At 40.7% G+C, this 15356-nt stretch overlaps 1 protein-coding gene across 8 annotated transcripts in view; it reads right to left on the bottom strand.

Moving 5' to 3' along the window:
• The window catches only part of LOC121320089 (glutamate receptor-interacting protein 1-like), a 158761-nt gene that overhangs the window by 44229 nt on the left and 99176 nt on the right, over positions 1 to 15356 (bottom strand). The window contains exon 1 of one of the 8 annotated variants that reach the window (XM_041258277.1): positions 13049 to 13133. The exons of 6 other annotated variants lie outside the window; for them this stretch is intronic. In XM_041258277.1, the coding sequence (XP_041114211.1) occupies positions 13049 to 13103 (55 nt within the window). In that variant the 5' untranslated portion in view covers positions 13104 to 13133. Of the gene's footprint in view, positions 1 to 2223; positions 2451 to 13048; positions 13134 to 15356 lie in introns of those variants that run through there. One more of the 8 variants, XM_041258279.1, reaches the window with a different exon arrangement.

The raw sequence follows: 15356 nt of genomic DNA, 5'->3' as shown, positions 1-15356 counted from the left end.
GAGCACAGTGACTTAGACAAGGGATTAGCAACCCAGGCAAGTATACAGCCTTCTACCGGAGACAGAATTCAAGAGACTAGATTGAATTCAATTCCTAATGAAGGTGGAGCAACACTGCGAGACACAAAGTGCTCATCATTTCAAGCAGCAACACGCAGCTGCCCACACGCTGCACGATGATGCACCATCAAAACAATCAAGCGGCGCAGTGTGGTGCCAGAACCAGTTCATAGCCCCTAAGCAGAGAAGCATCGGGTGCCACGTGTCTATATCAGCATAGAGGGGTGAGACATCACTTTCAGAGGCATGTGCTGTATTACTGCACTGCCTAAAGCAACAGTGAGGGGAAAACAACACAGATGCCTATTACTTCCAATCTGAGTTGAGCAGATTTTCATGGGTTTCTCTAACGAGCAGCAATCATCATATTATAAACAGAGCTACAGGAGGTGGCGAGCGCTTGCTCATTTCTTCACCCTCTGACAGCAGGCTATTTATCATTTGTTCACTGGACAGCATGCTTAAGAAAATGTTTTTAAAAAGAGACAGTTTAGTGAATTAACAGCAGATTCTCAGGCAATTCAGGCCAAACTGCTCCTAAAGCACAGTCATTTCCAAGCAATAGCTGATGAGATACAGGGAGGATTTCAAATATATATAATCTGCTGACCTTCCAAAAAATTATCTATCCCTACTTTCATTCTAGGGTTTACTATGAGCTTTTTGCTAAAAGATAAATAATAATGAGCCACAGTGCATAGGTAACAAGCTCAGGTGATTATTAAACCAGGAATGGATCCAACTGCTATGCAATGGGAGTTGTACTTCCATCCCTGTGGTACACATATATTTCCTATATACTGTTCCTGATCTAGTATATACAGGGAGACAGTGAGAGAACCACAACGGTGAAACACATAAGTATTAAAAAAATAAAAAATAAATAAAAAAAACATTAGAAAACAACAGGCAACAGGGAGCAAGACTATTACAGCTAAAATTAAAAAAAAAAACAGCTCACCCCTCACATACAATGTGATCGAAATGGGTGCCACCAGTCTGAACTAGAACTAGACGTGAAATGCTTTGCATCCCTGTGCTAATGCATCAAGCCTCACGGTGCTCCTGAACAGGCTCTTTGACTGAATCACATGCCAGGGAGAACACTGTCCGTGCTGAGCACATTCAAACTTATTTCTGAAAGCATAACATAGCCCATGTCCATCGGGTTTTTTTTAACAAACTAAAAATAAAGCAAAGGGCCATGTCTTTTTTCCCCTTTATCTTTTGCATGACAATGTTGTTGTTACTCCCTTAGCAAAGTTACCTGCAGCAAACCTGAAATACAGCCAGCTCCGATCCAGGAACACAGAACAGAAGATGATTTACCTTTCCGAGTGTGCTGTCAGCAAACTTAATAACATTCATCATCACCCAGTATGGGCTGAAACAACGTCAGGACTGAAACACACCTGTGGCAGAGCGGCAGCCTGCATCCAATTCAGAGGCTGAGAGACACACTCCATCATCACGATCATTAACAACTCCAGCTAATCCCTGGTGCTCAATGAGGGGCTCGCAAGCATGCTTTCCTGAATGCAGCTTCATTCAATGACAACCATAAATGGACAAAAGCAAGGTTGGTCATGAATAATAAAACAAGCCCACCTTGAATGTTTGTACTCAAGCTGATATCCCTGCATACACAAACACACGGCATCCTATAACCTCACTAATGATTTTCATCTGCTCATTAGACAGGGGGCGGACCCTGGTGTAGTTTGTACAGCCAGGGCAGGGCAGTGACTCCTGATCCCCGCACAGCTGGTGATGCCTCAGCTCTTCCACACTGCCGCTGTGAGAGGAGGAAAAGCACATATATATTCCAGCTCTTCAAAACCAAGCAAAATTCCACAAGCACAGCCCTACCCCCCCCCCCCCCTTCTCATATACAGTAAAGCAAATTACCTCAGGACACAAAAAACAACCCATGTGCTGTAGATGAAACAAATTCTCATCCATAGCACTGTCACATTTCTTTTAACACTAGTGATGGAAAACTTTTTAGAACTCAAAGCTGTAAATTCAAAACACAATTACTGTACGAGAAATGCAAGCGGTACATGTCCAATTACACCTTAAACAGCAGACTACTTGAACAGTGTCCCCGTGCCTGTCAAAAAACATACAGCGTTTCTTATTTCAAGAATCAGTTGTACTTACCAACTTCATCACGAAAAGCACGGCTCGTGCCACATAGGAATGCCATGCCAGGTCCCCTAGCAGGCTAGGCTTATCTGCTGCTTGTCTACTCGATGGCAGCTCACTGGGAGTACCAGAGCATTCAGAAACCAGCCCCTGAGCTCCTGTCTTATTCCCAGCTGTCTTGCTGAATCCTCACAGATCAGAAAGCAGAAAGCTAGCTACCATAGCTCAATAACACGCACCTGTACTGCAACTAGCCTGGGAAACCCTTTCAGCTGAGTGGCTGAGTGTTTTTTTAATTTAGCTTATATGCTAAGCAGGAAGGCATCTGGCAGTCGCTCCGCATTTCCCATTTAAACACGCTCCTGGCGCCCCGTGCAGAGAGGGGTTAGGAGCAATGGAATTCCAGTCAGTGCAGTATTACTGATCAGCTGACCGGGTAGCTGGCATTTACACAGCCTGCTCCTACAGAACTAAGTCATGAAGCCAGGCCATTCAATACAGAGGCGTATGCAATGCTCAAACATAACACTACACATGTGTACCAGGTCAATTCATTCACAAAAACAGAAAGAAAAAAAAACAAATCACTCCCTACAGCATGTTTCCCTAGACTAGCAACACTGCCTGTGCTGTGAAGTGCCCTGAAAGAGCACTGATGCAGCGCTGTCAGTTCATACAATGCCCAACCATGCATATCACATGTAGAAAAGAGGAAGGGAGGAACATTTAATTAGGGCACACACTAGGAAAAAAAAAAGTTTATAGCAGCTCTCTCCTGCATTTATATGATCATCACAGGAAAAATATTCTCCGTACCACCAGAGTGTTGGGATTAAAAGCTCTTAAATTTTACATGCGCTGTACCAGCTGGTATTCATGCAAGGCCACTTTCTGTCACACTAAGTCAAGCATGCTTCCTGGCCTTTTGAGGTGTGGGAGACAAGAGAAGGCAAAGTGGATGGTGGGGTGGGCGTAATCTAGTTCAGGTATTACTTTTTTTTTTTTTTTATTGAAGCAATGAAACCTCCACTCTGATCATTAAGCACACAAGTAATGTACATTTTCACTGCCGAACATAACATACAGTACATTTACAAAACAACTAAGTTCATACTGGTTCCCCATCACTCCAAGTTACCTTTTTAGCGCTTTTCTAACCCTGTAATGTCCAGACATGTCTGAAATGAGTAAAGCTACTTCCTGTAACTAAATTCCTTTTCCTGTCCAGCAACACAATGTACTGATATGAAAAATTCTGGCTTGCGAGGCTGGATTTAAAGTATAATAATATAGAGGGGTGGCTAAGCATTGCATCAGATTTGATACTGAAATGGGCACTACAGGGTTAAAGAAATGTAGGATTATGTTCCTCAGAGAGGGCAGGACAATCACTGGAACAGCACAGTGCTTGTCAAGTACGAGGTTCAGGTCAGAATGCGGTTTGTGGAAGTGGAATCAAAGGCTTACTTAAGTTACTAGAACTACATTTTACGATGTACTGGAGAAACGGGAAATAAACCTTTGAATAAAAACACAGAGATAGTGACAAATGTTTTGAACAGCCCTCACAGAAGTTTCCCATAGTAAAATCATAGCATAGTGTAGTAAAGCACAGTGAAAGAATGGTAAAGCACAGGTACAGCGAGAATTGTAAAGCCCAGCAAGGTATGGTAAAACATATTAAAATACTGAACATATTCTCTTTGATGATGTCTGGGAACAGCTGCTGACCTTGTGCTAATCTATTTACTTTATTCTTGTCTGGATTTAGGAAGGCTAATGCATGCTGTTTGGAATTCACAGCAATATATTCCACGAGTGCAATTATAAACTAAATATATGCTGTATACTACACTTTAAATGTGCTTGGATTGTAAAATAAGCACCCACAGATTGAAATTCACAGCTGGACATGTCAGTAACCAGCCCAAGCACATTCATACACAAGCCTCATAACATCAGTGCCTGATAGAAATAAGGGCTAAATGTGTCTAATATCTAATTGATCAGAAGTGTGCCATTGGCAATGCTGCTCAGCGAGGCAGAATTTGGATCTACAGGTAAGTGTTAAGGTTAAAATGTGAAAGGCTGAATGTCCAGGTATAACATTGTGAGATTATTGGATTATAGCCCAATGCAATCTGAAACGTCTAGCAGAGGCTGGGAATGTAGTATAGAAGCTTGATGCAAAAGCAAGGCAGTCGTTGTGTTCACCATGTAGATTGTGACAGACAGACACACAGACCTCTGTGTGGAACCAGCGACCAGAGAACTGCAGGACTACTTCGTCCCTCCTAGTGATAGAGAAAGTGAAAGGGAAGAGACTGCTACGCGCTGAAATAGAGATCCCTTTCTAGAACTAGCTTGTTTTAGTTAAATAAACAAGCATGTCTGGGTGATTAATAGACTCGTCGGTAAACTAATGGATCTGTTGATGCAGTAGAAAACAGGACAGTTGCTATCTAGGTGCCCCCTTGCCTTGATTACAATAATAAAGATCTACACTGCAGCCCGGCAAACCTTCTTTTCATTTGCAGTGACAGCTGGTGGACTGGGCTGTGGCTGACGGGACTGATTACACATCATTCTCATTACAGCACATCATTAAAAATCCATCGCAACACTGAAGAAGCAACACAGACATAATTCAGAGACCCAATAACCTGAGGCCAGCATGGTCTGAACATTGCTTATGGCAAGCGAAAAAGCTCTTGAGCAAAACAAGAGAGAAAGGAATAGAACCGTGATTAGAGGTCATCAGTGTTTGGTAAAGGTCAGCCACCAAGGTAATGCCCAATAATCAGGGTTTTATTGAGATTAGAAACGGCTAAGAACTGCCTTTATTGTTATTTCAGTGTAAATGTAAACCTCTGCTGTGCATGCCTATAAAAGGGTTGGAAAACACAATCTTACATTTTGTTAATAAACCACACAAGATGATAATTAGACTGCCAGTGTTTTCTTTTACAGGACTCCCCAAGCTGACTTCTCTGTCTATAACTAAGTGACTCAATAAGAAACACTTCAGTCGAGAGGAATCAAATTCACTGGCATCACTAATTGCTCTGGAGTTTGCAGTCATACTGTATACTGCATACAATGTCAACATGGAACACAGAATAACCAGCCTCCCAGTTAACAGATCATCTGAACCTGATTGACGCTTATTCTGTGTTAGTCATACAAATCCACAGATTTATTCAGGCTCCAATCAGAGTACACTGTACATGCAGCGAGGTTTCTCAGCATTGTGAACTTGTATTTGCCATAGAAATATTTGAATGGGGCCTCAATCTATCCAGGGCAATACCAGTTTATGGGATTGACAGTGTGATTCTTCTTTCACATTTGACAATGCATCTTTGAACCACAGTAGTAACGGGCCGTGCAGCCTTTCCATAATGCAGCCGCAGTTCCTCTGCTAATGCCTGAAAGAATCCTGAGTGGCAGGTGCAGTTTCAGTGCCACTATAACGTGTCAATCAAACCTACAGTGAAAGCTTTAAGACCTGAGATGATCAGAAGCTCCAGAATAAATCTACACCCCTGAATCAATCCCTGCCAGATCGGAGCGGACAAGAGAGAGGGCATAAGCCTCTGCTGTAAATAAAAAAAACGCCCAACATAAAGCAAGCACCAAAGTATTATTTTCATTAGGAGACAGAGTAATTACATTTCACAGAAGCATTGTCCTTAAATCTTTCACATCAAACCTTTTCTTTAAAATATGAATATCGTTATAATCTGGCACCTTTGCTTCTCTGAAGGCTATTTGTTATGCTGTAAAAGGATGTTCATAATAAAGTATTGCAATATTAAGATGGTTGAAGCAGTTACTGGAACAGTCGGTGCCTCAGGAATAGTTTTTTTATTTCTTCACTCCCCTCACATGCATTCTGTGAGGCGAGCTGGGGAGTTGAACGCAGACCGCAGGCTTCCTCTCGGCCTCTGTCTGTCAACTTCCTCTTCATGGTTCACAGCCAACCTTCCAGTAACTTTCTGTTTTAGCACTGTCCTTCTTAGAGAGCAGCTGTGGCTCCAAGGGCTGGGAGCCGACGTATGGGAGATGTGTTTTGGAAACAGAGATGCACTCGATTAGAGTCAGATGCTGTTGGGTTTATACCAGAGTCTGGATCTAGACTGGTCAAAATTCAAAATCCAAGCTAAGCAATGTTCATTTATGTATACAGTATATTAGAAACTTTATGTAGCAAGAAAACCAATGTGTGTGTGTATATACCCTCTCAATACATATAGACGTGTTTATCCGTTTACTATATTGTTAACTCATGATCTTAATTCACTATCGTTACTCTTTCTGATATTTGACGTGTTGAGTAAGCAGGCGCAATGTGGGATTTCTGTAATAAGGTCAGTACACAAAGGTGTGCAACATTGATCTCTTTCCCACCGAAGCAGAGTTGGAATGGAAAAAATCTGAAATTACCGGTTCTCCCCCCAGGTGCACCCCAAGTGGCTATTTTTATACTGGCTTCATTACAGAAATCCCACCTTGCTCTGGCTTGATCATTTTTTTCTGTTGTGTTTTATCTGCAGTAGTAGTCTGTCCATAGAGCGTCCTTAATGCAGCTTCCCTTAGATCAATAGTAACCCATTATTCTGAGTGCAGATCTTCATCATTACATAGGATGCTTGTTTTCTGAAGAGCACACAGTAACTGTCGCATCATTTCAAGCAGGAGAATGATTTTTGTTCTTATTAATCAATAGCCACATGATCTCTCATGACGGTGATGAGTTTCTATTCCATGATAAGTGACCGTAATATATGAGGCTGGGGATCTGATTGGTTAGCCAACTGGCCAATCAATCAATCAATCAATCAACTGCAATGTAGGTGAAATATCTAGCAGCTGGAGGGAGAAGCACTGAATCCAGGAGTAAGGGCATTACAACATAGTAATGTTGGTATAATCCTGCCTAAAGGCAGCATTTAGTTTTGTTGTTGTTTTGGCCACTGTTTCTTTTGCTTGTCTTCCTGTGATGCAACTTGTGTCAGGACCAAATTCAATTCAATTGACCAACAATTGTTATTATGACAGAAATCCATCTAGAGACTAAATACTTCTACAGTACGCTTTTTAAAAAGGCCAATAATAACAAAAAAAAACAAAAAACATTACAAATCTATTCAAACTAACAAGTGTGCTGAATGATATACAAGTGTGTCAAATTCACTATGTGATAACAGGTTTACTTTGGTTTTACTTTCACACACACACACACACAAAAAAAAAAAAAAACCTTTGTGGAAAAAAAAGACCTTGACAACAATGTCCACAGCAGAATTTACACTCAAATTCAGTTACATCTTATACTACCAGATGGCACTGAATGAAATCAAAAAGCTAATGTATATATTTTTTTGTTAATGCAAAATTAATCACATAATGTAGCACACCATATACATCATATGCACATGGTAGCGTGCTGCTGGTGTAATAACACACTAGGAGGTGTTAGTCCAGTTTTCAGCGCCTGTGTAATTTATTAAAAGGCCATTTGACAGGCCAAGGAGCCGCCCAGGACAAGCTTCATACAGGTCCCTGGGAGCATCTCCCCCATGCTCACACACCGGTGCCTAACTTGACAGCTAAAAGGTGGCTCCATTTCCTAAATTATTTCCAGAAACAGAAAAAGTGTTTGCTTTTTGCAACACCTACGAAATGTGTGTGTATCTGTCGGAAATGGAAAGGGCTTGGTGTGGCAGTGCTGATTTGAATCTAGTTAGAATGCTTTGGCATCTTCATCGAATTCAGAAAGAACAAAGCCGATGTAAAAAAAATAATAAAATTAATACATCTGGAAAATCTCATGATGTGAATTCTGAATCTGGACACTGCGGTCTGTCCCCTACAGGACAGACCGCATTGCTGGGTAATGAGACACAGCCACAGAATGTTGGACAGGCAGATAACAAGGTGGGCTCGATTCCAAACAAGCAGGCGGTGAAACAGCAGAAAGACATTATCCTACCGATAACACAAACATTCCAGTGGAGCCTCCTGATGTGATTTAGCTCTAAATGTATCCGTGCTGTCAGCAAACACGCTTCACTTGGAATCCCGCTCTTTAACAATAACACAAAGCACATGCATAAACCTCTTTTGTTTAATGATGCTAAATGAATGTGTGTTGCGAGTGCCGTCCCTGTGTAAACAAAAACATCCTGTTTGTTGCTGGCATTCGCAAGGATGGAATAAATGAGGTGTTTATGTGTTGTGGAGATCAGCATAATCTGTTCAAACAGCCAGGGATCCCAGTGTAAGCAGAGGAAATTATGTTCAGTCTATTTAATACCCTCTGAATCTTTTTTCCATGAAAGTGAATGTATTCTGGCTTTGTTGTTTAAACTACTGTATCTTCATGTGGACTAGACTTGATATAGTAGGTAACACTTCACATGAAGTGTCTCTATAATTACTATGCATAGTTACAATTTACTTAATGTGTAAATCTTTTTGCACGATATATGTAAGTACACAATTGTATCACAAAAGGGTTAGGGTTAGGTTTAGAGTCTTGATTAAGGTTATATCATGCAAAATAAATGTACATATTAAGTACATTGTAGCAATGCATAACATTATAATTATGTGCAAGTACACACATGTATTTATTAAGTAACAGTAATTAGAGACATGTCATGTAAAGTGTTACCCAATAGCGATGCTTGCAATAGCTGCCTCACGAGATAGGACCTTCAATTCATTGTATATTCTTCCTAAAAAACTTCAGAGACCTTGTTAATCACAAGGCTGCTGCTGCCCAACAGAAGATTGGCTAAGTGCTTTAAAATCTCATGAGATGCCTCAGCAGAAACTCTGATCTGTTTCCCCAAGACTGGAGAAGCTTACCTCAAGCATGGGGCTCATGACAAGACTGGAGAAGCTTGTCAAGCATGGGGCTCATGACAAGACTGGAGAAGCTTATCAAGCATGGGGCTCATGACAAGACTGGAGAAGCTTACCTCAAGCATGGGGCTCATGACAAGACTGGAGAAGCTTATCAAGCATGGGGCTCATGACAAGACTGGAGAAGCTTATCAAGCATGGGGCTCATGACAAGACTGGAGAAGCTTATCAAGCATGGGGCTCATGACAAGACTGGAGAAGCTTACCTCAAGCATGGGGCTCATGACAAGACTGGAGAAGCTTATCAAGCATGGGGCTCATGACAAGACTGGAGAAGCTTATCAAGCATGGGGCTCATGACAAGACTGGAGAAGCTTGTCAAGCATGGGGCTCATGACAAGACTGGAGAAGCTTGTCAAGCATGGGGCTCATGACAAGACTGGAGAAGCTTATCAAACATGAGGCTCATGACAAGACTGGAGAAGCTTGTCAAGCATGGGGCTCATGACAAGACTGGAGAAGCTTATCAAGCATGGGGCTCATGACAAGACTGGAGAAGCTTATCAAGCATGGGGCTCATGACAAGACTGGAGAAGCTTATCAAGCATGGGGCTCATGACAAGACTGGAGAAGCTTGTCAAGCATGGGGCTCATGACAAGACTGGAGAAGCTTGTCAAGCATGGGGCTCATGACAAGACTGGAGAAGCTTGTCAAGCATGGGGCTCATGACAAGACTGGAGAAGCTTATCAAGCATGAGGCTCATGACAAGACTGGAGAAGCTTGTCAAGCATGGGGCTCATGACAAGACTGGAGAAGCTTATCAAGCATGGGGCTCATGACAAGACTGGAGAAGCTTATCAAGCATGGGGCTCATGACAAGACTGGAGAAGCTTATCAAGCATGGGGCTCATGACAAGACTGGAGAAGCTTATCAAGCATGGGGCTCATGACAAGACTCTCTTGCTCTCTCTCTCATGTAAAAAAAACACAACCTCCAAGCTTTTCAACTCAGAACAATTTAAAAAACACAACCTCCAAGCTTTTCAACTCAAAACACTGAAGCAGGCATGAGCTGAAACATTATGGGGAGGCAATGCAAGCTTGTTTAGATTTGCTTCACTTTATATTCTTTCAAGATCTGACATTACGAATAGTAGCTACAGTACCTGATAGAGTCTAAAGATGTTGGAAAAATAGAAAGACTAAAAAATGCTAATGAAAGTTATACAAAATTTACATATTTAATGCCCTCTATTCCCTTATAAAAGATTACCATAGCAAAAGAATAGCAAAGTTTAATAAAGCACAGGGAAATCATGGTAAAGCATCAGTAAGCACTGGATAGCTCAGAGAGGTATGGAAAGTATATTTAAAAAAAAAAAAAATGGCAAACTATAGTAGACTATAGTAAATGCAGAGTATAACCATGGGAAAGGCACAGGAACATTGCTAAATTACTGTGAAGATTTAATAAACTTGTATAACTAAACAAACAGAAACAAATACTGCACCCTTTCATATGCAGTGCTTTGAAGTCACCGTCTCAGATACCAAGTCCTTATCACTAAACCAGTACACAGTGCATTGCAATTGTGCACCATTAGCAGTCTCTGCTCGGGAAGCTTGAGTAACTGTAAATAGGTTTGATAAAGAGCTCACTTGTGGGTATGTTTACTCTATCATCATTCACAAAATGTGAAGTCCCAAACAATAATAATAATAATAATAATAATAATAATAATAATAATAACAACAACAACAACAACAACTCACAAAGCTTAAATCACATTATAAATTAAAAAAATATATATAGGACAATCAATTAACCAAATCTGCCACAGTTAAATGTAATATTATAAATAAACTGTGAATGGATTTCTTGAAACAGCTGTGTTTGTCCTGGTATTTCTACACCACCACCTCATACAGATGGTGTTCAGTGAGTATGAAATGGTGTCCCCTGAATGCCTGCATGGTCTCTGAATAGAAGATGGCAGCAGGGACAGCTGCTTTACAGCCAATACAAATCCAAGCGTATTTCAATGAAGTTACACTTCAGAATAAATCACTGTAGATTGTTCTAAGTGAACACTGACAGCTCTTGATATTTCTTAGGGCACTCAATAATGCATCTTCAACTTGTTTGCCAACAAACAAGACAGGTTGCTGAGTTTGACACAGAATAAAACATTAATTGCACTTGTATGCCGCGGTTCTGATTAATCAGAGAGAGAGAGCTGACCTGCTGAGCCAAGCTGATACAAATAGCTGTCATTAAAATATTTATGGAATTAACAAGTGCTTCAGACTGTAAATCTGAAATGCTCCATCCATACAGGGCTGCTTATTAAAACAGCATGCAGGTGGTGCATCCAGTAAAGGTGCTCAGCGTGGAGTGCAGGATGCGCCCTATAGCCTGGCTATGTCACTGCCGACCATGACTGGGAGTTCCTGAGGGGTGACGCACAACTGGCCAGGGATCGCCCAGGTAGGGAGGGCTCAGGTCAGCAGGGGCATCCACGGTTCAGCGCGCACCAGCCCCCCCAGTGGCCGATAGTGCGCCTGCGGGTCTGCAGTGGAGCAATCAGATCTTTGTTGTCATCTGGCGCTACAGGTCTGGCGGCCTCACTGTGGATCCGACGTGCGAAAAATGATGGACTGGAGGAGCACGTTTTGGAGGATGCGTGTTTCAGCCTCCGTTCCCCGAGTCGCCAGGGGGTTGCAGCGGTGAACCGGGATACAAATAACAATTGGGCATTCCAAACTGGGGAGAAAACCGGGGGTAAAAAACCCATTGGCGATGACTAAATAATAATAAAAAAACAACAACATGCAGACACAAAAGAAACACAAACCCACTGGGTCACTGTGAAAGCGTGCGATCATGGGTTTTAACATCCTACAAACGTGGGTTCAGACTGCAGCTACATATAACAAATTAGTCTTTTGTAAAATAGTACCATTTATCTGTTTGCGGTTTGCAATGAAACAAGGGCTACTTCTTAGTTTTCTAACAGCAGCTTTCTTGTTTATGACGTAGGACACACCCACAGTTCATTACACAGGGATGCTCTGAGGTTAGCATTCCAGATGAGCTGAAGAACCCATGTGCAGAAATGACCTCAAAACAACACCTTTGAAGCACACATGCTGCCAGTGTACCCAGTACCTGCAAGATGAAGCGTCTGTGACACTTCCTGAGTGTCATAAAATATGTATACAGTATTTATTAACTGGGATTAAGAAAAACACAATCTCAATACACAAGCAAATCTCAGACAACACACACACACAAACAATCTCAATGCACAAGCAAATCTAATACAACATACACACAATTTCATTGCACAAGCAAATCTCATACAATACACTCAATCTCACTGCACAAGCAAATCTAATATAACACACACAATCTCATTGCACAAGCAAATCTCATAACACACACACACACACGAAATCAGGGCCAAAAAGCAATTTGCACCATTTTTTGCGAAAGAAAAATAAATGTGTTAATGATATATAACATCCTTTTTTTATTACTTTTACTGAAAAAAAAAAGCAGCATTTTGATAAATTTGGCACTAAACGCCCTATACACTGGAAACATTCCAATAAAAATGTACACAACAAAAATTAAAGGTAATTTGACACATATTCAAAACACCATATATTTTGTGGTATATATATATATATATATATAAACACTGCCGGTTTTTATTAATATAAACGAAATTTGTGTGTTTTTCGTTTGTAATTCAGATATCACCATGCAAAAACCCCTTTGGATACAACATGAAGTATTGTTCCCAAACAACACCTTGTGGAACACCATGCTCCCACTTTCCAACCCACATCCCTAATACAAAGCTTGCACCAGTACCAGACTGATGCATTACCACAAGCCAAGCTCAAGCTCACATTGCAGCAGAATCAATGATATGCACAAGCAGGAATAAGCACTGTACCTTTAGTCACTTTTCGTAGGATCTGACAGCGACACCTGAAAGAGACAGCTATCATTCTAGCTGATGGCACGGAGGCACAGTGCTTTTAAGGCTGTGCCCTGGTGGATGCAGCAGAAGCATCAGAATTCCTGGCACATATTGGGAGAAAGGCAGTCCCACTGGGGAGTGACAGAGCTTCATTCCTCTTGGCAGATGCAGAGTTCAGCTTTATGTCATGTGGCAGAGCTTTGTCTTTCACAAGACCATCCAAACAGCTGATCCATGCTTTGCAAATCTTTTTTCCTCGCCTTATTAAAAAAAGGTGTCTTTTTCCTCACGTGCTGAAAGACAGCAACGGCAAGCTTGCACAGCTCAGCAGATCCTCTGCTCCATCGTCTTAACAAAGCTGTTAAACTTGCACGTGATCATGAAAAGCAATCTGAGCTGCTGTTTAGCTTTACAGCTCCGAGACAAAGTGGTTCAATTTCATCAGCGGCTTTACCAGCCAAGGAGAGCCTGATGCCCTTGATTGTGTAAGGAACATACCCATCTAATATAATGAAGACATCCAGAGTGCGGTGGTTCATTTTCTTTTGCAAACTCAGTTAATGGATGTCTTTTATTGTAATTAAAAACTTTTTTTTTTTAAGTTACTAAAAGAAATGCCAACTGGTCTGCCTAGAGGTCAAACAAGGTTAACGAGAATGGAGGTGCTAACAGCGTCTCTTCTATTCATCTCTTATATTTAAACACTGCTTTTCATACCTACAGCAGCTTCTCATCCGGTACACTAACCTGCAGTCAGGTGTGTATTTGATGTACAGCACCTGCCGCAGTCATGGTTTAGTGCACTTAGTGATAATGCTCCCAGGCTGTGGAACTCATCACCTTATTAGAGATATTTAAGTCAAGATTAAAGACTTGCTTTTATAGTTTAGTCTTTTTAACCTGACTGTTGTTGGTTTGCTTATTTTTGTAATCTTTTTAAAAATATATAATTCTTATTATATTTCCTGTATTCTTTAATTGTTTCATGTATAATTATTTATTATTATTATTATTATTATTATTATTATTATTATGGCCGCATGAGACACAAATTTTTGGGAAACTCAGTGGGAATATATAAATAAAAAATAAATATAAAATCAACTGAAATAAATTAATGCAAACAGCTAAGAATCAGCCCACCAGATTTTTTTTTTTACTTTAGTCAGTAACAATACAGTATATATATATATATATATATATATATATATATATATATATATATATATATATATATACATACACCATACCTCTTGATGGTATGGACAGAATAAATATAACATTCAAATCAAAAGATAGAGTTAGGTACACATCGCTGTCCGAATTCCATACAGAGCGCACTCCTTTATACGGAGGCTGGACAAGCCTATGTTTCTCTGTATCCTTCTGCAGAAACTTTGTGTTTTTTTTAGGCTGGTTTGTACTTCAATCCAGAGACTGTCATTGAGGGTGACTCTAGCTGGTTCCACGAATACAGCAAGATCGCAATACAGAGATAAACCAGCCTTCCTACTGGGCTGTAGTGATTCATTAATTCAGTACAACTAAATAATTAGGCATTATTACATATTCTGTAATTACAATTGTTTGACATTTCCCATTTAAGATTAAATTATGCTGATTTTCACACTGCAAGTCTCTTAAGCTGAAATATTGAATTTACATGAGCATTTCAACAGTGGAAAATCCAGGCATACATTCTTAGTTCATGGACTTCCTAAAACTTGCTCTTTTATGAAATGTTGCAATTATATAAAAGTTGCATTTCATCATGCATCGCACAAGGAATAACATTCTCTCTCAAAGTAATTTATTACGAGAACATCAGGTACCGGTTACCATGAATTAGAAACCTTAAAAAAAACGTCACGCACTCCCACATTGTGCAGTGACTGACAGTGAAACACTGGGGCAGAGCAGTGGAAATATTTCATACATGGCTCTTGTTTTATAAAAAGAAAACTCGTTGAGTGCTGTGATTATTTCACTCCTGATTGTGGCTGTGGACAAGCCACTAGGTTATTTTGTGGAAAAGATACAGCACTCCATAAATGTTCACGCTATATCCTGTATATTGTATCCAATACTGTCATTATCAATGCCAGGCCCAGTTCATTTACCAACTGATCTCCTCCAGGGTCCATTACTGAAGAAAGACATCAGTTTAAAACTGCCATGGACTGCCACTGAAGTGACAGGCTCAGCTGTGCAGTTCAGCCTCTCAGAACACAGGACTTGAGGGAGAAGGGAAGCGATATTTTAGATAAGAGACGATTCTGCT

The sequence above is a fragment of the Polyodon spathula genome, chromosome 8 (genome assembly GCF_017654505.1).
Source record: "Polyodon spathula isolate WHYD16114869_AA chromosome 8, ASM1765450v1, whole genome shotgun sequence".
NCBI lineage: Eukaryota > Metazoa > Chordata > Actinopteri > Acipenseriformes > Polyodontidae > Polyodon > Polyodon spathula.
Note: the sequence above shows the minus strand (reverse complement) of the source record. Positions and strands in the feature narration are given on the sequence as shown.